The sequence below is a fragment of the Sinocyclocheilus grahami genome, unplaced genomic scaffold, assembly GCF_001515645.1.
Source record: "Sinocyclocheilus grahami isolate Dianchi unplaced genomic scaffold, SAMN03320097.WGS_v1.1 scaffold13.1, whole genome shotgun sequence".
Taxonomy (NCBI): Eukaryota; Metazoa; Chordata; class Actinopteri; order Cypriniformes; family Cyprinidae; genus Sinocyclocheilus; species Sinocyclocheilus grahami.
In genome coordinates, this window is record NW_015505192.1 from 3,141,409 (window position 1) to 3,164,826 (window position 23,418).

The window sequence follows — 23,418 nt, forward strand, 5'->3', positions numbered from 1 at the left end:
TCATAGGAACAAGATTCTCTGACTCAAAACTGGTTCTTTTCATCGACCCAAATTCAGCAAAGATCAACTGGAAACTTCAGATTGCATCAAGCCTCTCTTTCAGGCAGATGAGACATGCAAGTATCAAACTTAGCCTTATTGATTGATACATGAGGTATCATTTGCACCTTTTTACAAAAATTGTGTTTGAACTAAGAATCTGATGTTTCCCTTCAGGCTGGAGATCTGCTGAAAATGCAAATGGTTCTATAATTTCATTCCTTATTTCTCTTCTCTGTACTGAGTTAAGCTTTAACCCTTTCCTATACCAACTGTATGCATGTGTGTGTGTGTGTGTGTGTGTGTGTGTATGTGTATGTTAGACCAGTTTATGTGTTTATGTAGGATGTTAGACCAGTGTATGTGTTTATGTAGTGTTAGACTAGTTTAAGTGTTTATGTGATTAATAAAACCTTACTTGTATCACACTTGACGTGGTTCATTGTTTGCTCATAACTGAGTCACTTAATCATGCAGATTTATGCTACAAACTTTTGTAGAATTGTACAGTAAGGAAGTTATTTCCCTTAACCAGGAAATTAACGTTCTTAGAATTGACAAGACAGTTGACCCTGAGAGGTCAGCTAAATATCTACAGCGGATCTAAAATATTCATAATTAATTATAACTAGTTATGATTAATTATTCATATTTCCCATGTGCTGATTCGTTACATAAGTTTAAGGTTTTTGTTATTTAATTTTATTTCAGTAATTTATTTCAAGTTTTTTTTTTATGGTTTTAGTTAACCATAATAACCCTGCTTATTGCTAGTTGCACATATTCAAGCTCATATTCAATGAATCAGATTTGTGCCAAATATGAAAATGCACAAACGTGAATGATATTTCAGAGGCAAACATTTTCAGTTAATGATTTGCATTTCAGTCTCTTCATCACACAAATCTATACGATTTCAGAAGACATGAGATGTAGCACTTGGCTGAAAACAAAACTACTTTTATGATGCTTATATGGTGCATTTAGTCCTCTTGAGAGACTGACAGATCAACGCAAACTTTCACTTTATGGAAAAGAGCAGTGTGAGCATTTCAATTGCTTGGTTTATTACTAAAGAAATGCACATACGTCTGTGAATCCACATTTACCAAAGTTCACTGTACACCATTTATTGAACATCAGATGATAGTCAGTTTGACAAGAGATCATACAACACATTAGAAATTCTCCGGATCTTCCAGCTGTGGTTTTAAAGTAGGACTGAATTCAACATTTACATAAACAGATTTACATAAGCTCTCTGGTTCAAAAGGCTTGTCAGATCTCCAATGATATTTACATCTGTACATGAGAACGCAAACAGCATACAGGACAAAAAAAAAAAATGAAACAATCACATTCAGTTCAGAAGTTCACTGTCTCAAAGTTTCAATTGCATAGGTCATAAAAACTAAAAAGGTTAAATAAGTGAAGCATTTCAGGAGGTCTAAACCAAGCTAAGCATCCTGACTAGTAAAGAAAGGAAAACCAATCAAAAAACGGAGAGAAATAAGCCATGCGCAAATCATCTTTATGCACTGACGTGTGTGTGGTTGCAGTGACCTAGTAAAACAACAGCCTTTTATCGAACCATTTTAAACTGTTGAGTTTCCTCGCTGTCAAAATCTGCACAAGAGAGCGTCCGTCGCCTTATTAATACACAAGCGTCAATATAAATTTGTCAGCGATTGTACATATTTCATGAGACCTATTTTTCAAACAATGGCGCTTGTAGGGCTGAAATCAATATTTCAGAAATGAGATGTTTCATAACTTTGGCTTGTCATGGCGACGTGAATTATTAACTTAAGTGTAATGGGAAAATGCTGAAAGAGACACGTGCTGCTAATATGCGTGTGCAGAACAAGACTGACCCTATTTTGGTGGATTCCCCACCTAATATGCCATATTTAATGAGAAATCAAATCATCACTTACGTACAGGTTGCGTAAACTGAAACATTTCTGTCATTTACCAAATTTGAAAAAGATTCAGATAGTTTTCCATAATTTCTTTAAAAAAAATTTTATCACTAACCCCTCAATAAATGATTTTAATAGTGATCAGAAGTGAAGAAATGGAGATTTCAAATGCTGTCAATGGGGAGAGAAAAAAGATTTTAGGTGTAATTCAGTGTTGTTGTAGTTAATTAAAACTTAAAAATTGGATACCGTTTTTGGTAATTGAAATAAAATAAAATAAAATAATAAAGAAAAACAAACTTTAAAAAAAAAAAAAATGATATAGATATGTTTAAGTTTAGGTACTAAAATGACGAAAACTAAATCTGAAATTGAAATAAATTAAAGCCATTTAAACACACACACACACACACACACACATATATATATATATATAAAACAAATAAAATGGCAAGAGCTCAAAACTAAATTAATTAAAAAATAAACTAAAATCAAATAAAAGCTGAAAATATAAAAATAAAAGATAAAATTAATTAATATTTATTAATTTAAATAATATATAATAATTAAATTAAATTAACATTAAATTATATAAATATTACTAAAATTATACACTGGTGAAATCATGTGATAAATAATCAGATACTGTTGATTAAATCAAGCAAGATGTCATTTTCACATCGTGAGACCATAAAAACCGGTGATCTGATCACCAAAAAAATGTATGTGAATGCTGGGTATAAAAGTCTGAGACCACATTGAAAATCTGAGATTGAAACCTGGAAATATGTAAAAGATTTAGATAAAGATGACGTTTGTATTTTACTACGTAAGCACTGTGTGTGTGGCTGGATGTCAAATGAATGCGAGTAACTTACATAAGACTCTCTGTTCCTCTAAAACACTGACATACTGTTTTTTGGCAGGTCCATATAAAATTCTCTTTGTCCAGATTGTGCTCATTGGCTCCTTTCAGCACTTATTGCTTTTGAAAGCTCACGATGTGACATCACATCCTCCCTTTTTGCTTCCAATTCTTCTGTGTTTTCCTCCTCGGCCTGCCGTGTCTCGTTCAAATCAGTTTTTTCATCCTTTTTTCTCATTTCTGTCTCACTCTCGTCTTCTGTCTTGTTCATTTCCTCTTCCTGGTGTTCTTCTTTTAAACGCTCACCCTGGTGTTTTTCATTATCCTCTTTTTCTTTTGCTCGTTCCCTGAAAATATCAAGCAACCTGTCAAACTTGGGTCCCCACTCCTCAAATCGGTGTTTCTGTCCCTCTGTATCTTTTTCGGCCTCGCTTTCGAGCGAGCTGAGAGACGTGGCCTGTGAGCCGCCCCCCTCCAATCCGTATGTCTGCAGCGAGTCATATGGCGGCTGCATGGGGTCAAAGGTCACCAGGTCTAGACGGTGTTGCAGGAAATCACCCATTTGGTTTGTCAATGAATCTGCGCCAGCCTTTTCAGAGTTCGCATGGCCAACGTTCCCATTCCCCAAGCCCCACCCCCTTTCATACAGCCCCGCCCCTCCTGGGAGGGGCATCACTATGTGTGGCACATAGTTCTGCCCACCCACCCCATACAAGCCCATTAGTCCGGCAGCTTCTGGGCAAAGAAGCGTCGTCCCGGTCAAAGGTATGCCTCCGCCGCCCCTTACCAAAGTACCTTCCATCGTTCTAAACGGCATCTCCGTCGTGCCCAGGCTAGATGTGCTCTGACTGGTGCTGATGAGTGGAACGTCCCCATTCTTGTCCAAAGCCAAGGCGGGGGTGGAGTCATCTGTGGTGATGGTGGAAATGGAGGCTCGTGTGGTCAAGCAGTGAGGGGACGACTCAGGTTTATGGCTCACAGAAGTGTTGGAGGCCTCTGAGCAGGAACCGCTCTGACTAGAGCCCTTCACGAACAGAACCTGATCCGAATGCACAGACTGAGAGAAAACAGTGAGGAACATGGTCAGGCTGTTTAATAGCTCAATAATTATATATACACTAGCGTTCAAAAGTTTGGGGTTGTGAAGTTTTTTGTTTTGTTTTTGAATGAAGTCTCTTATGCTCACCAAGGCTGCATTTATTTGATCAAAATACAGTAAAAACTGTAATATTGTGAAATATTATTACCATTTCAAAAAATTGTTTGCTATTTGAATATCATTTAAAATGTAATTTATTCCTGTGATGCAAAGCTGAATTTTCAGCATCATTACTCCAGTCTTCAACATTTCTGATTATTATCAGTGTTGAAAACAGTTGTGCTACCTAATATTTTTGTGGAAACCGTGACATTTCTTGTACATGGTAAAAAAAAATTCAGGATTCTTTGATGAAAAGAAAGTAAAAAAATATATAATAATTTATTTGAAATAGAAATCTTTTGCAACATTATAAATGCTGTTGCCATAACTTTTGATCCTTGTTAAACAAAAAAACTTAAAAAAATATATATATATCATACTGACCCCAAACTTTTGAACAGTAGTGTACATCACTGGAAGCTCTGGGACCTCAAATTTAAAGACAAAGTAAAGATTTTTAACATAACATAAAGATTTAAACATTCTATGATAAGAGAGTGCAGGTTGTCCCATTAATTTCCTCCATAGGCATTTCAAAAAATTATTAAATAGCCCTACAGTTTAAAGCAAAGGAAATATTTTAAATCAAACTACTTATCCTAAGAAGCGATGTGCACAATACAATCAAATATATATATATGAATACATGTATTTGTTTAGTAATTTATTATAACTGTAAAGCAATCTATTTTATGGCTATTGCAAAATATTCTGATAAATACAAATATAAATATTTTGAGATTATAGGAAACGGACTCACTATTGGCCACTAATGAGCTCATTTGCTACAATTTTCGTTTACATATATAGTAACATCAACTTTTGTGATTGTTGGATCTTTTTTGGAAACTAAGTTGAAATCACACTGATTTGTGGCTTTAAAGGAAGCACATCTCATCGCTTTAGATAAGTTTATAAATTGTCTATATAAAAAAATATTTGTTTTGACAATAAATGGTATTTTTACTCCCAGAATCCTGCTGTTGCACTCTATAAGATTGTAATGTGATAAATATTAGTAGTTTACCTGATCCTGGCTGAGCGTGTGGCTCTCAGAGATGACCTCACTTCCTGTCTCGCTCTCTTTTGGAATGCTGTCGGTGGATCCGTCCGCTCTTTTCTGTTCTGATCCATCCCTGCTCTTGCCGATAAATACAGAACCGGATTCTAAAGGGCCGCCGGCCTGGCCTTGGCTGCCAGGAAGAACGTACGCCAGTTTGGCGAGGTCCAGCCTGGAGTTGAACGGGCCAAGTCTGTTTCTCGAAGCTGGAAGGGTCTGGATGCTGTAGCAGTATCGTCCGTAGAGGGGTGCAGAGACGGGACGGAGTGGGTCCAAACCCAAACTCTGACTCCAACTGAAGGTTCTGATGCTGTCCAAGTCATCCTGAGAATAACTGTTATAATAAAATAGAAATTAGGAAATTGATCAATTTGTTTAATGGTTAAATATAGAAGCCTATTGCAGCCACATAAGAAAAGAAAATCATGCTTTGGTTAACTACGATTATTAAGTCGAAAATATTACATAAAAATTCAAAATTATGAGATAAAATATCACATTTTAAACTCATAATTATGACTTAGTATGTCATAATTTTGATATTTTGCTCAAATTATTACATAGTTTGTCAAAATCTCAACTTAGTATCTCATAACTTCTCATATATATATATATTTATATATATAAATATATATTATCTCATAGTTACAACTTTTTCCTCAATTATTACTTAAGCATGCCATAATTTCAACTTTTACCACATAATTATGACTTAATATCTCAATTTCGACATTTTATAATTATAATTTTATAAATTATAATTTATAATATTTATAATTATGACTTAGTGTCTCATATTTTTAACTTGTCATAATTATAACATTTTGTCAAAATTGCAACTTTTTAATCTAAAAAATTATGACTTGGCATCTTACAATTTTGACTGTCATAATTATCTGTTGACTTTTTATGCCATAAATATGACCTTTTTATGCCATAATTATGATTTACAATGCATGATTTTTTTTTCTTTTGTGTCAGAAATGAGCTTCCATAGTTATGCCCTTGAGATAGTGATGCAAATATTGCATAAAGCTTCTTTTTAATTGCGCGGATCCAAGCATTTAATTTAGCTTTTAAAGGAATTGCTTGCAACTTTTGAAACAATAGCAGATAAACCAGATACTTCGAAGTTATCAGAAAAGTTGTTTAATTAAAAGATGTGTTGTAGTCCCAGTGGAAACTCCCGATGCAACGATTCAAAAACTGTCAGTTGCATCTTTAAAAATAGTCGCGTGTGAAGTATTTCACCAACCTGCCCAGGAATATTACAATGACATAAAAAAGGAATATGATGGATAGAGGGCTAGAACACAGAGTTGGTTTGAACGGCATAAATATTAACTAGATGAACGTTGCACTGAAGCATCTGTCAGATTTGCATTGTGAAGCCTCATTTAAACCGCACACACTCCTGAGTACAGAGCCCTCATTAATCAGATATACATTTAACATCACTTAACATGACTGAATGCATTTAGAGCAACCAAGTTTGTGAAGATACACCAGTTTGTGTTTGTGGTGAATGTCAGCTTATATTCAAGCTGAATGATTCACATGGGCTATTAATATAATATGGTATTTTCTAAGCCAAATGTCAAGAAATGACATGTGATTTGAAAGATCAGATAGTGGCAGCAATAAATCTGGGAGATTCAAATGATGAAATGAGATGTCTATTTATATGAACATCAAAGTCATTGTAAACACACACACACACTCACATATTCTTGCTGTCCTGAAGCCGCTGTGCTCTGTGCATGGTCTGGGGGGCGCTCTTCAGGGTCGCGATATCGAAAGCGGCCGTATCCGCTTCGCCTCCTCCCTCATCATCATACGTGATGATGTTCTCCCTGATCTCATCATCCTCCACTGGAGACTGCGTGTCCCGTTTCTGCCTTCGCAACAATAGTGAGAGCGCTGCCACTACTATCAGGCAGAAGAGAGTCAGAGAAAATGACAGGAAGTTATTGCCACATTTCATGAATAAGGTACAAAATAGACAAATTCTTGTTTTCCGCTAAATAATCAATGAAAAGAGGTGCTTGACCTTCAGAAATTATCTTGACATTTGATGTGTTTAAAACTACTTCTCTTGCTAGGCTGGTTTCATATTAAGTGAAGTGAAGTGTAGCCGAGTATGGAGTCCCATACTCTGAATTTGTGCTATGCATTTATCCCATCCAAGTGCACACACGCACACAAAGGTTTGTTTTTGTGAAAAGTGGGGACATCCAATAGGCGTAATGGTTTTTATACGGTACAAACTGTATGTGCTATTGCCCTACACCTAAACCTACCCCTTACAGGAAACTTTGTGCTATTTCAGATTTTCAATACACTCCATTCTGTGTGATTTTTATCCGTTTTGAAATGTGGGGACATGGGTTAATGTCCTGAAAAGTCACCTTCTCCTTGTAATACCTATGTCATATCTTTGTCATTATACAAATGTATGTCTTCATTTGTCACAAAAACGCACGCGCGCGCGCGCACACACACACACACACACACACAGCAGTGAGTATAGTAAACAAACACTATACTGTATATAGCAGTTCATTAGTTTTCACAAAAAAAGTGTGCAATTGGAAATGTTTCTCTCATTCATTTTTTGTACATAAAATAAGTTTAATAACAAAAATTATTTAAATAGTGAAAGAAGGAAACATTGCTATATAGTAAAACACTGTACCACAATGGAAAGTGATCCAAAAACAATTTTCTTATTAACTCTTCTTAATATTTAAATATAATTTCTTTAATCAAATTGAAAACTAAAATGAAATTAATCATCATTAAGGTTTTTTCAATATTTTTGCTAAAAGCATAAACCTTCAATCTTCTAAAGAAAAACTGCAACTAGTGTAACATATGTCTGTTAAAAAAAATTTGGAAAGTTTTAAAAAGGTGATAAACATCTCAATATGGCAACATTTTAACACTTTACTGCAATGGAACATGGTCCAAAAACGTCTTTCTTAAAAATGATTCCAAATGATTCAGAATTTGGAACTGAAACTACAATATAGTGAATTATTATTAAGGTTTCTTCAATGGTCTTCAATAAAGCTTTTTTTTATGTTCATTTTTGTCTGGAAAGACAACAAAATACAAATGATAATTGTGTTGCTTTTTGCAGAAATGCAATTATATCATGGTAAACACTTCCAAGAAAATGTAATAATAGAACTAAGGCCAATATCTATCAAATTCCCAGTGCCCATGAAAGGGTGACTTCAAAAAGTTTAAAGGGGGATTTAAAGGTTATGTGGCTTTAAAACAGTATGTATTTGTTTACTTAAAGACTGCCCTTTTATTTCCGGCAATCCATTATGTTGCATGTGAAACAGTGAGGGAAATTATATGCTGCCATATGGCTACACTATAACACACCAAAGTGTTTTTGTAGAAAATGCCTATTCCACCTCTCACTTACTGCACTAGCTGCCTTATTTAGTAAAGTTTGAGTGTTCAATGTCATTTGGGGAACCTTGAGGGTGGGAAAAGGTTGTTCCGCAATCTCAAAATGCCATACGATGCCCTCAGCACTCATCAAATGCTGTTTATTATGAGTGACTTGAAATGCAGAAATGAAACCCAAACACGTTCATTAGCAAAGCCAACTGACAAACGGAGGAGAAACAACGAGGCAGGTTGGTGGAAAGTTCGAACGACCAACAAAAACACATGGAAGAAAAGCTGCAATTTCAAGACAAGCCAGGAGGCAATGGTGGACGAAGACAGGGAGTGATGGACAGATGTAGCAACAACACATCATTAGACCAGATGGGTACAGAGGCGGAGCGAAGGGGGAAGAGAGTAGCAATCACAAAACCTGGTGAAATGGACTGAAAATCAGAACTGACCCAGAAGAGTTGACACACAGGCCAGGATGGCCAACATAGCGGCCGAGCTGACACCCAGCAGTGGGGAGTTTGACGGTAAAGGCAAACACGCCGCCTGCCTCTCCCAGTCCAGCACAGACACTTTATCCTTCTCGTCCGTTTGTTGTTTTTGTTCTTCTGCCCACATGCCTCCGTTTTGGCACGGACATACCGTAACGGTAATCGTTCCTGTGCTGCTGAGGTCTGATGCACCGTCACGAAGCATTATGGGTATTTTTAGAGTAAGTAAAGAGGAAGAGCGAGGAAAAGTCTTCAGGGACGACAAGAGCACCAGACTCGCCGTGTGGTCTGGAAGCAAAAGAAATGAATAACAAACAGCCATTAGACATTTGACACATTATGAACGAAAATATTTTTTTAATGAAATAAATATGACTGCGTCCTCTAGGGGTCGCTATGGGGAACGCCTCGTCATGATCCATGTCTGAAGCATACATTCAAAAACACCAACAACACGTTGGCCGGCGACAGTCCATGACGTTACTACCGGTGCAACTATAGTATAAATAGGCGCCGGGAGAACACGTCATCCTTTTCTTCATCTTCACTGACTGTTTTGTTTGAAGCTATACGCTGTATTAACAAAAACATTAATGGCATAAATAAAAACACTAACACTGACAAGCTACACAATATTGCGTTCATAATCGAATGTGACTCGTCTGCGATTATGAACACGACATAGCAGTGATCTACGGCTCTATTTAGGGGATGTGTATATCCGTGTCGTCGTTATTTGACACCTGATGACACACACGATCTCTGCGTTTTTTGTTTGGGCGTAGAGCACGGACGCGATGTCCTCGAGGGGGCAATCTGCGTTCACTGCGAGCATTTTCCAATGAAAAATTTCCGCTCTTGTTTGTCTCTCTTGTCGAGGAAAGAGGGGCAGCTATCTGCTCCCCGTGGTTCAGGACCCGCCACTGCTGAGGCACGAAGGAAAATGAGCTCGTGGGGATCGCAGGTGGATCTGGCCGATGAGTTTGAAGAGGGGCTTTTCCCTCCTGCGGCTCGTCGGCTCTGGATGAGAGTGAGCCGCTGGAGGATGATGTTATTTCATTAACATCGTCTGATCCAGGGGCCAGTGCTCTGCTGGGTTCGGCCCAGGAGGAATCGTGGGTCAAAGGGATGTAGGCAAGACCTAAGGGATGTGATCCAGACAAGGCGTCAGCGCTTTCATCCGGATCAGAGTGATACTTCAGTATCTACTAATTTCCTTTGGGGGGTTTTACATCTGCCCTTATCTTCCCTTTCCTAATTCCCCTAAAACTACCATCTCATCACCTGACCGAGGTTAGGTAGGAATTTCCTGCATTACAGTCTCCTATGCTGGACCTATGATGTTTGGTTGGTTCAATGGCTTCATAGTGACCACCTTACTTATGGTCCGGACTAGAGGCTTCTTTGGGTCGCTTCTTGAATGGAGCTCCTATACTGTCTAGAGTGCGTGGAATGGTGCGCTGTGATTTACTGTCTAGAGTGTGTGGAATGGTACGCTGTGATTTACTGTTTACAGTGCGTGGAATGGTGCGCTGTGATTTACTGTTTACAGTGCGCGGAATGGTGCGCTGTGATTGGTTGAGCGGATATATCGCATTCTGCAGAAAAGGGAGACTGGCGTTTGTCGCGGTTTGGAAAAAAGGGAGAAAACATGACAGAATAACTCGGCGGATATCGCATTTTGCGTAAAATTAAAAATTGACTTTTCAATATCGACCAGATAAAATACAGATTTTGGCGGAAACTCAATAAAAAAAAAAAAAGGTGTTTATCGCGTTTTGGAACCAAACTCTAAATTTTGTACTTATCACATTTAATTTATAATAGATACATTTTCCAATATAATATAATATATATTATAATATAAATATATTTTCTAATATAGATGCTATATTCCCAGGAATCAGATCATTTAATCTAATAAATATAAAGTATAATAAATATCATATTTTATATACATTTAAAATTATATATATAACCCAAAAATATGTTTTATTTATTATACAACAATAATATATATAGAACTGTTACATTAAAAATGAAAGTTATAATTATTTATTAAAATTATAATTTTGTATAATATATAATACAGATGTTTTCCTAACTCTTTCTAGTTTCTCTTTTTGTGTTCCACGGCAAAAATAACAGCTTACGGGTTTAGCCAGACATGAATGATGAATACATTTTAATTTTGGGGTGAGCCATTCCTTAAAGCAAATTAGAAATCAGCAGATTGAAGCGGCGAACAGGACAAATGAGCTAAATGAAAGAACGGATTGCTGGAGCACAGAGAAGGGAGTTTGCCGTGTGCACTGGTGTAGAATGTGACAAAAAAGATAAATGGATGAGTCTAATGAAGGAGGATATATGTCTGGACAGAGACCGGGAGGGAGATGAGGAAGACTGATGGGCAAGAAAAGACGGATGGATGACAGGAGAAGCGAGCACACCTCCCCGCTCTCTGATGGAGAAGTTGAGAGCACTGCTGGACTCTGCAGGAATACTGAAGTGGATGGGAGAGTTGTAGCTGCTTTGGTCTTTATCCATCGCTCGAATCACCTGCACCACCTGATACGCAAATGGAGAAAGACTGATAAAGTGATTTGCACAAATAAGTCTGTTTTTGCCACTGAACAGCTAAAGGATTAGCAGTCTAACACACCACGCCATGTTTGGGTTGACTCACTGTGCACTGCGTCAATAACTATATCAGTCGCTTATAGAAATGCGCTTTTCTGAAATGCATTTGGTAAACAAATCTCTTTTACAGCGTAGCATGCAGGTTCACTTTTCCCTCAGAAATGCAGAAAGTATTATATTTGTTCGGTCAGCTGATCACTATTGTAAAATAAACCCTGACAGGGTGATCAGAATTAGGTGAAGGGATTTATTTTGCAAAAATGTCCAGCTGACTGCACAGAATTCTACTTATTATATGGTTACTTGCCACATAAACATTCAAAAGACATGCAATCATGATGTGACAGTAAATGATTTTAATATGCAACAGCTATTGTAGGAAATCGGCTATTAATTATGCAATAATACTTTATTGCAGAATGCTGCTATTGATCAATCAGAATTAAGCAACTCAGATTTGTTTATTCCTGAAGAATTATTTATTCCACTGGTGTCTTTTATTAAATTGCATTTGCCAATATGACAAGAGATGACATGCATTAGTAATTTTACTGTGGTTAAGGGGTGTTGTTAAACATACAAACTAAAGATAAAATACACCAATGTGCAAAAATATTATTATTATTAATAATATTCACAAATACTCAAGAGGTATACTTCTGTTTATTTTTTTTTAATTCTTGTTTTTATTATCATTTTTTAAATCTTTTTATTTTATATTATATAATATAACATTTTATATTATATATATTTTATATTGAATTTGATATATTTTATTTTAACTTAAAATTGTATTTTAATATTTTAATGCTGCTATTGACCAGTCAGAATCAAGCATCACAGATAGTCATTTGTATTACTTGAAAGAAGAACCATTTATTGCAATTTATTGAACACTGATGTATTTTTTATCATATTGCTTTTGCCACCATTTTCTAAAGCCAATATGACAAGAGACAACATGCATTATTAATATCTATCTATCTATCTATCTATCTATCTATGTTCAGTTATCTTTTTTATTTTATATTTAATTTTATATATTTTTATATAATTTTATTTTAATTTTCTGTCTGGTTGTCTTTCACTGTCTTTCACTGTGGATGCTTCTTGGCCACAATAATCTTTTAAAGCGGACCACGCTGCATCATTTACAGACTCATTCCATTACAGCCTTCAAAGGGTCAAAGATCACTGACCTGTCCAGCAGCACTGGAGTCACACACGGCCGTGTTGTATTGTCGGTCCAGCTCGGGGGCATTGTCATTGAGGTCCAGCGTATCCCTTTCTCTTCCATTTCTGTTCGTGTGTGTTTCTGCCATGACCTTTCATGTCCACGGCCGCCACAGAAGTAATAGCCTTCCTGTGGGCCGATTACATGCTGCTACCTGTGTGAAATTGTCAGGCGCTCAGAACTGATGTGATGTGCCTTTAAGAGCGGCGGCGGTGCAGAGGAGTTCTGGTACCTCTCTGTGTGGCGATGACGGTAATGTTATGCCATTGCTCCTGTTCCCGATCCAATTCCACGGTGGTGGTGATGAGGCCATTGTCAGAGGCGATACGGAACAGCGCCTCGGGGTCCGACTCGGGATCAACTGAGTACCTGAGAAGAAATGGACAGGAATAAAAGGAGGAGGGCAGACAGATTAGAAGACATAAAGGAGCCAGTCCATCAATAACCCAGTTAAGCAAGTGAAACGGAGCAGGTTTAATAAAAACAGCCCACATGCTTCCTGTGGCAGACAGAAACATGAAGCAATATGAGTCAGTAAATATCACAGACAGACACAGACAGACACAGACATAGATATTTTGATTCAGCTAAAAGGTGGAATCTCTTCTCTATCCTGTCCTTCGGATGAGACGTTAAACCGAGGTCCTGACTCTCTGTGGTCATTAAAAATCCCAGGATGTCTTTCGAAAAGAATAGAGGTGTGACCTCGGCATCCTGGCCAAATTTGCCCATTTGACCATCATGGCCTCCTAACAATCCCCATATTTACTGATTGGCTTCATCGTTGTGAACATACTGTATAACAATGCCTTTAGGTTCACTGTCAAAAATGCCAGTGTGAACACTCAGCGGACCAGGAGCAAATGTATCATTTTCTTTTTTTGGTCCGGACCAAAAGAACCAAGAGAACCGGACTACAAGTGTGAACACCCTAAGTGATTTTGGGTGGTTGCCAGGGTGTTTGCTATGCAGCTGTTTTTTGAGGGTTTTTAACACATTGACATGTGGTTGCCAGGGTGTTGATATGTGGTTGCTGGAGTGTTCAGAGTATTTGCTAGGACATTTTTAGTGCACTATGTGGTTGCCAGGGTGTTCTGAACCCGCTCATTCATTCACAATTATGGGTTTTTCACTGTTAAGGCAAACAACAGTTTTGAGTCAGATACAGCATAAAATTGGATTCGGTTTTGATTTAGGAATGTATGGATGAAAAAATTACTGTAGGTATTTCCATTTCTTCACTCCCACCTTGTTTAAGAAAATCACAGCCTCTTGGTTCAATCCAGTTATGTTAAAGGTGTCCCCTGCCTCTCCGTCCACGATCATAAAGTCCATCCGAGCGTTTTCACCCAGGTCTGCATCTGTTGCCGAGAGACGACCGATCTCCACCCCGGGGATGGCCAATTCAGAGACTGAAAATGACCACATACCTGCAGGAAACAGGGATGGTAAATAATCAGGCAAAAACACAGCCATAACATAAAATTAGAACATCATCATTGATCTCATTCCATGAGATTACGGCATCCGTACAAACCCCCTACAGCCTTTTCAAATCAGTTTGACCTGTATACTAAACTAGACTTTCATAAAAAACACTGCAAAGGAAGTCAAGCCTTGCCTTTTGTTCTTAAAGACAGTTTTGTTTTGCAGTTATAAGACCGGATAATAACTGGCTCTTCTGTCTTTGTGTGCGGCGGCTATATCGCGGGCCAAAAATACAATTCTAAAAAGAGAAAACCTGCCTCAGACTGTTTAAACCTAATTAGAGACAGCAAATAACGCAGGCAATCAACTGCATTCCATAAGAGAATGAAAAGTGTTTCTCATCTCATGAGAGACGCGCATCAGATCTTATACCATGATCAATCACGATAACAGAAACAAATGTGTTGCCAAAGAGTTCTGAGTGGTTCTCAGTTAACTTTTATGTGGTTTCTAGGGTGGTTGCTTAATGAATCAAGTCAAAACAGTGATATTCCGGTCCATAAATACAGTTCAGGTGTTGCTGCAATGTAAGTCTATGATTTTTTTCATCCCTTTTATCATCCATAAGGCACGTCTGAAAGATTTCAAAAGTAACAGCACACCTGTCCTAAACAAAACATGTGATTTAAGGAATCATTCATGTTTGTACCACACCTAGTTTAGATTAATTAATTTTATTAGATTTTTATTGGACAATCCCTCATTTTAAATATGAGTAATAGTAACTGTGATATAAGCACCTATCTTCAATAGAAGATATATAGACAGAGAAAGGACGGACAGACGGACAGACAGATGGAAGGACAGACAGACGGAAGGACAGACAGATAGACAGACAGACAGATAGATAGATAGACAGATGGAAGGACAGACAGACAGACAGATGGAAGGACAGACAGACAGACAGACAGACAGACAGACAGACAGACAGACAGACAGACAGACAGACAGACAGACAGATAGATAGATAGATAGATAGATAGATAGATAGATAGATAGATAGATAGATAGATAGATAGATAGATAGATAGATAGATAGATAGATAGATAGATAGATAGAGAAAAAAAGAACGTTAGAACGACAGACAGACAGGCAGACAGATAGATAGATAGAGAAAAAGAAAGTTAGAACGACAGACAGACAGATAGAGAAAAAAAGAACGTTAGAACGACAGACAGACAGACAAACAGATAGACAGATAGATAGCTAGAGAAAAAAAGAACGTTAGAACGACAGACAGACAGATAGATAGATAGAGAAAAAAAAGAATGTTAGAATGACAGACAGACAGACAGATAGACAGATAGATAGATAGATATAGAGAAAACAAAGAACGCTAGAACGACAGAGAGAGACAGATAGACAGATAGATAGATATAGAGAAAAAAAGAACGTTAGAACGACAGACAGACAGATAGACAGATAGATAGATAGATATAGAGAGAAAAAAAGAATGTTAGAACGACAGACAGACAGACAGACAGACAGATAGATAGACATTTTAGAAATAGAATGTTTGATGAACATCACTACAGTATCGCTGCAAAAACACAAATTATTAATTCTGCAAATTCCAAACATGCTATTGGAAGAGGATAGCAGAGAGACTGGGTAAGAAAGATCCAAAAAGAGAGTGTGATAGAAATATAAAGCAGGACACTGATGATTCCTTGCTATTTTTAAGAGCCAAATTTGCTCCAGAACAAAAAAAAAAGATTCATGCAAACAACAAAGGCTGAGACAGTGTGATTCACCAGAGGCAGTTTGTGCCAGCTAATAACTCCTAACATGCATTAAAGCTGAGTGCAGCCAAGAGAAGATGATCACAGAAACACACTGTGGGATTACAATATGGCTTCTTTGCACAGTGTATTAACACTGTGTATTATTCAGAGGAGGAGAAAGGGATGAGGAGAGATTAGGGGAGAGATAGAAAGAACAAAAGAGGAAACGGCAACAGGAGACCCAGGAAACGAAAGGGAAAAGAGGCAGAGAGAATGAAAGACAGAGAAGCAGAGAGTGTGTATTCATGTAGGAGGGAGGGAAGGAGAGGGTGGAAGATGTATTGTGTGTCTCCGAGCTGTATTTTTCAGCTGTGATTTTGCTACGTACTGACGCAGAAAGCTCTGAACTTTAAATGAAATATTAATCGCGTGGATTTTGAAGAGAGGATCTGTAGGGACGCACTCTACAGACAGGCCGAAGCCCTCTGAAAGAGATGCAACACAGATCATTATCATCTCTGGCACGGTGATAATAGTCGCCAGAATCATCAGCACTATAATCTACTTCATAATTATGATATGCACTACGATACTGTAGTCCTTCCTCTGACGGCCTACAAGAGTCAATCTTTGTAGCGTTCACCATTAAATGATCATTGTCGTGTTTGGAATAAATATCGCTAATTATTAGCTATGGGTCCCTGCAGCAGTTTTTAAACACTGTTTAAGTGTACTTTGTAGGGCACTTGACTAGTCCCACGGAAGAATTGCAATAATATTTCACAGTATTACTGATTTTACTGTATTTTTGATCAAATAAACAGCCGAAATTTCGGTGCATCTCTAATTATTGGCGACATCAGAAATGGATATTTATATAATATCCATATATATATATATGCTTTTTTGAACATTTTAGCAATTTAAAAATATTAAAAAAGGATTTTTTACACGGCACCCCGGTTGGGAAACACTGCTTTAGATTATTAAAAAAGTTCTTCACACTAAGAAACCATTCTTTTAATAGTTCACACGAAAATGAAGATTTGCTGTAAATGTACTCACCCTCATGCTATCCAAGATGCAGATGAATTTGTTTCTTCACCGGAACAGATTTGGAGAAATTTTGCATTACATCACTTGCTCACCAACAGATCCTCTGCAGTGAATGGGTGCCGTCAGAATGAGAGTCCAACTAGCTGAGAAAAACATCACAATCATCCACAAGTAATCCACACCACTCCAGTCCATCAAAGAGAAAAGCTGCATGTTTGTAAGAAACAATCCATCAAGACGCTTTTAACTTCAAACCGTTGCTTCTGGCTAAAATATCCAGAGTCCTATATCCATAATATTGCTTTCTCCGGTGAAAGTCATGTCTTCTGAATCGGGAGAGAAATATGCACAGATCAAGCACCGTTTACAAGCGAAAACAGTCCAAATTCGAAACAAAATATCAGTGGATTTTGATGTGAGAGAACAACAGTGGATAGGCTTTTCCACTGGAGGAAGCGTGATTATGAATTATGGATTTCGTCCAGAAGCGACAGTTTTTAAAGTTAAAACATCTTAATGATGGATTTGTTTCTTTTAAAAAAACACGCAGCTTTTCGATTCACAAGATGTTAACTGATGGACTGGAGTGGTGTGGATTATTGTGATGTTTTATCAGCTGTTTGGACTCTCATTCTGACGGCACCCATTCCCTACAGAGGATCCATTGGTGAGCAAGTGATGTAATATTTAATTTCCCCAAATCTGTTCCGATGAAGAAACAAACTCATCTACATCTCGGCTGGCCTGAGGGTGAGTAAATGTTCAGCAAATTTTAAATTCTGTGTGAACTATTCCTTTAAGAACTGTTCACTGAAATTTTCTTCTATGACAGCGCTGTGAAAACCCCCTTTAGAAACCATTATTTTTAAGAGTGTACACTAGTCTAAAAGCTAACAAACACACTCTAAAAGCCACAAAACTCCAATTTTGATTTCACTGGGTCCCCAAGAGGAGAAAAAGTCTTTTCGGCATCTTTGTTGTTGCAAACAATGCTGCATCTTTCCTTGTTTCTGACTAACGAGGCGAAAAACAAGCAAGCGAGCGGCGCTCCGGAACCAAACCCGGCAATTCCAACAAACACGAGCATTCTAATCTTTTCTGTAAACTTCAGAAAGTTCAACTTTCAAAAATCCGGGAATCACTCACAAACAATACAGGAAAACAGTTTGTTGGCATCTGTGTCTCTTTATCAGCATCATAAGGTGTGGTTTACATGCATTCGACTGGAATTCACTTTTTTTTTCTTTTTGCAGCTGTTTTACAGAAGCTCGGTCGAGTCTGAGCAGTTCTGGATGGTGATTTACATCGCCGAAATGAGTTGTCTAACTCAGAGGGCCACAGTGAGTTACGAGTCCCAGGCTCACGCCAACTCACCGGACCTCTCTTGCTCAGAGGTGACTCAAGCGAATGGCTTCGGGCTTTGTTTACTCACTCACACATGCATTTATTAAAGCCGACAGATATGGACTGACAGAAACCCATAAGCCTTATCAAATCCACAGTCACTCACACTCACCTCTCAAACTTTGATATCTCACACACACAGCACATACTGCAACCATCTTATCTTCATAGACATCATCAAACATTTCATACACACATACACAGTTGCTCCCTACGCCCAAGAAACCAAACCACACTTTCATATCTCTCCTTCAAACATGGCACAGAGGTTTTTAGCACTTCGAGAGAGACGCAGAAAATGAAAGCAGTCACGGGTCAGCGGGCGCAGGGCTTGTTTGAGAGATTCAGTGACGCTTTTTACAACGCTGTGAATCGGCTCCTGTTGAGATTCGGGACTCGATCCACACCAGGACACGACATCCTTAACACATCGGCTGGACCTGGAAATAAAGCATAGTGTCCTGAGAGACTCACAGGATGTAAGGTTAAGATGCTCAGTGAGTTGTTTGTTCGCTCTGTGATCACTGATCCTGTAGAGTGCTGAATCGCTGAAGAGGATCAATGTACAATCACTGTAAAGTAGTGTTTTCCAGTCCTGGCCCAACACTACCCAATTTGGATGGCTTCCTAAACTAAAGAGGCTACAAGACCAGAATTAACCATTTAAAGCAAGTCAGTTTATCCGGGGACCATATTTTCAGCCATGCATGTACAGCTCCTATCGATTTCAATGGAGAAACACCAACATTTATGTAACTGTTTATCTAAATGAGGTTCGTATTTTAAATACAGAATAAAATCCAACAAAAACAGCATTATATATATTGTGCTTCTTTAGTTTAAATGTGCAAAAAGCTGTATTTTTCAAGCTGGTCTAGCAATGCACATGCACAACCAGTCGCTCAATATGCTAGTTAAATGAATTCAATGTACACTATCATTTGAAAGTTTGAGGTTGGTAAGATTTTTTTATGTTTTTAAAAGAAGTGCCTTTTGCTCACCAAGACTGCATTTATGTGATCCAAAATACAGTAAAAACAATAATATTGTGAAATATTATTCAAATTTAAAATAGCCGTTTTCTAATTGAATGCATTTTAAAATCAAATATATTTAAAATATATGAAATATATGTAAAAATTTTGTGTCACATTATGCTTTAGAAATCATTCTGATATGCTGATTTGATGCTCAAGAAACTTATATTTCTGCCTAATATTTCTGTGGAAACCGTGATGCACCAATTATGTTTTTTTTTTTTTCAGGTTTCTTTGATGAATACAATGTTCAAAAGAACAGCATTTGTTTGAAACAGAAATATTTTGTAGCACTATAAAAGTTTTTACTGTAACTTTTGATCGATTTTGCATCCTTGCTAAATACAAATATACATTTCTTCTTCTATTGACCCCACGCTTTTGAAAGGTAGTGTATGTTAGTTGAATGTGTAGTCTGGCAGGGACACCATTTTACTAAACACTGCATTAAAAAGCATTAGCACCTTCATTATTTTTCATACATTTTTAGAACTGTCAAAGATATCCTGTTAACCTAATGTGTTACCTTAAGAGATTAATTCAATATATTTTAGAGCATACTTTTTAACATAGTTAACACATTCTTCTGATGTTTTTTTTCCTGAATATTTTATTTATAGGCCTTTTTGCATTTATTATATAGGACAGGGAGGAAGAGAGAAATCAGAAGAACAGGATCAGAAAATAAACACACAGGCCGTATTTAAACCAGCATTCATGTGGCTCTTAAAGGTGCCATAGAATGCATTGATACAATAGTTTAAATTGTTCTGATATCTACATAGAAGGTATGTGACTTAGGTAAGGGCAACAAATCTCCAGAAATGTTTTTTCATGTCCATTTACAACCCTAGGATTTGTCCCTAGAATGAAATGTTCTGTTTTTACCTTTTTTTGGAAGGGTCGTGAATAATAATGTTGAGCTCTGCTCTGATTGGCTGTTTCACAGTACGGCTCAATGTTGAGCTCTGCTCTGATTGGCTGTTTCACAGTGCAGCTCATTTCAGTAGCTCACACAGCAGGAAGGAAACACAGGGAAAATATATATTTCAATACTGTCTCTCGCAGTTATATCGTTGGGTAATTATACTGTATATAAAATGCGGGCATCAGGGAGCCGCTATTAATATGCGGGGAATTGAAACTGAGTTCGAATGCACGATCGCGTTTTACTTTCACTTTCGAGATTTGCGATCGCACGTGCTCAGTGTAAACTACAGCAGCAGTACTTACTACACATTTCAGATCAGATGCTTGTCAGTGGTGCTCAGGATCTGTAAATCATTCGCCATCATCCTCAGTCATCTCTCCTTACTCTGTTTATGTGATGAGTGAAGTATGTACTGTAATGTAACAGGCTACCGCTAGCAAGCAGCTAACCATTGTACCTTTACTGGCTCGCGTTATTTTATTAGAACGTGCGTTATTTGTTTTCCGTGCCTTTCTTAATACAGAGACCAACCCATCAGTGCACATTACATCCCCTGCACAGCCTGGAACATGCCATTTATTTCCATGATCTGCCATTTTCACTATTATCCTCACTTGTTTCTTCACAATACCTGCAGAACTTCTGATGATTCGGCTTTGCAGGTTCAGCTGGCATAGAACATGGGCGGGTATATGCAAATGTTGTGGGGGCGTAACTATTAGTGATCCCGACTGTTACATCACAGTCGGTGTTATGTTCTGATTCGCCTATTTTTCAGTGGTCTTTTGCATGCACAAGATTTACGTTAAGGAGGAGGAAACAATGGTGTTTGAGGCTCACGGTATGTACAGAACTGTTATTATTCAACTATGCCAAGGTAAATACAGTTTTCCATTCTATGGCACCTTTAATTGAGCAAATGAGTACATCGGCTGAATTCAGAATATCATAAATTTATGCCATAATGTATGTGCCAGAAATAGTATGCTACATGCTCTCTATCCCTAGTGCCATTATATATCACTGTGTGACATTCTAACTGATTAATTCTCTTTTGTGCATGGTCTAAAAACAGGAATTAGAGAGTGGGCGTCTCTAAAACTAGAGCTGTCAAGCAATCACACATTTAATTTAATTATTTAAATGAAATGAAAATTAATTAATCAAATTTATTGCAATAATACATCTCTCATAAAAATCACAAATGAAGGTAATTTAAGATATCATTGTGGCAGAAAATATAAATAGACAAAAAGTTATTTTGACATCAATATCTACTGTTTTATTTTCATATCACTGAACTGATCTAGTACTTTGGTCCTGTAGTAGGAAAATCTCTTATTTTACAGGTGCATTAACGTTATTTTGATTATGTCGCCTCCTTTTTAACCAAGCAGTTCCAACATATAACCAATTACTTTAGCCTGGGAACAAAAAATTAACTATGCTGTTTTTTTTGTAAATCAAATACATACGGTACAGCACGAACATGCTATTCCAATTCCCGAACGAATTACTAAAGAAGAACTGAACAAGAATAAAAAAATAAAATAAACTTGGAGTGACCCATACTGCTTCTTTTAATTAAAATGAAGAAAAAAAAGGGGAGAAAAAAAATCGATTTAATGCTCTGGCTCTGCATTATCCAATTTTTAATAAGCCATTTGAAACTGCTTTTAGGCTAATTTTTAAGCACGACCAAGTGGGTCATGCCCGTTTTAATATTTTAATATTTGATATCGGTTCAGCAGGACTGGGCATTAATGAAGTTTTTACTTTATGATTTCTACTTGATACCTGCTACACTAAAACTTTATTACATATATTACAAACTTTATAAAGTTTTTTTTTTTTTTTGAAAAACTTTATAGAGGTAAAAATCCTGGGCGACCAGGGGTCAGTGTATTAAACTGCCCAATATAAGAGTAATTTAATGGTTTTCAAATTTGCAGAAATCCACAACCACAACAAATTTTAGACCAGTCTTATTTTTTTCTTTTCTTTTCTGTCACCCCATTAATCAGAACAGCCATTAAGTGCTGGTTAGTCTATGAAAGATGCTTTTTACTTCTCATATTGTAAACATGAAAACATAAATGCATTACCATTTCATCTTCAGATGCAAATCTCTTATATTCTTCATATTCAAGACAACAAACTCACTATAACCCATCAAAAAGTCAAGGATGTTGCATAGTTTGTTCACAACAAAATAGCCAATGAATTCAGAGTTTATTTGCTCTGAAAGAGAGCTCATGAAAAATAAATTAGACTAGACTAGACTAAGACTGAAACAGAACAGAGAACACTAGACAGAGAACACTAGACTAGAATAGAACATAACAGAGTAGACTAGTCTGAAACAATGTTATTTTAGTATTATTTATGTACTAGTATTTATTAATATTTTGAATGGGCTTTTATATTATTTTGTTTTAATTTGAAACTTTTAGTAATTTCGTTACATGCTTTTGCTTTTGTATTTTATTAGTTTCTTTTTAAATATTTATATTTAGCTTTCATTTATTTTGAGTAATTTTAGTACTTTAACTTATTTTATTTTGGCTATTTTTCCATCTAATATTTGTATTTTACTTTATTTAGGCTTCTTGTCAATTAACAAAAATAACTTTTGATAGATTTAGTTTTAGTTAACTAAAACAGATTAGATGACTAGACTAAAACAAACTTCTGTACACTAGATAGACTAGAGAATAAACAGCGTAGTGTACTAAAACAGATTAGAACAGACTAGATTTGACTAGACTAGGCAGGACTACAATAGAAGAAAGTTAAGTAGACTAGACTGTACTAGAATAGACAGAGTACACTAGACCAGAGAAGATCACGAGAATAGAACAAGTTCAGTGCATTAGAAAAACTAGAATAAAACTGTGCAGTGTAGTAG

General features: G+C 37.0%; 1 protein-coding gene across 1 annotated transcript in view; it reads right to left on the minus strand.

Moving 5' to 3' along the window:
• Positions 1-2,649: 2,649 nt before the first annotated feature.
• LOC107599583 (uncharacterized) overlaps positions 2,650-23,418 on the minus strand; it is a 67,840-nt gene continuing 47,071 nt past the window's right edge. Inside the window, exons 6-13 of the mRNA XM_016291225.1 lie at positions 14,089-14,299; positions 13,102-13,238; positions 12,835-12,950; positions 11,446-11,563; positions 8,957-9,283; positions 6,812-7,016; positions 5,055-5,421; positions 2,650-3,883 (exon numbers count right to left, since the gene is read on the minus strand). Coding sequence (XP_016146711.1) covers positions 2,921-3,883; positions 5,055-5,421; positions 6,812-7,016; positions 8,957-9,283; positions 11,446-11,563; positions 12,835-12,950; positions 13,102-13,238; positions 14,089-14,299 — 2,444 coding nt within the window. The 3' untranslated portion in view covers positions 2,650-2,920. The remainder of the gene's footprint in view (positions 3,884-5,054; positions 5,422-6,811; positions 7,017-8,956; positions 9,284-11,445; positions 11,564-12,834; positions 12,951-13,101; positions 13,239-14,088; positions 14,300-23,418) is intronic.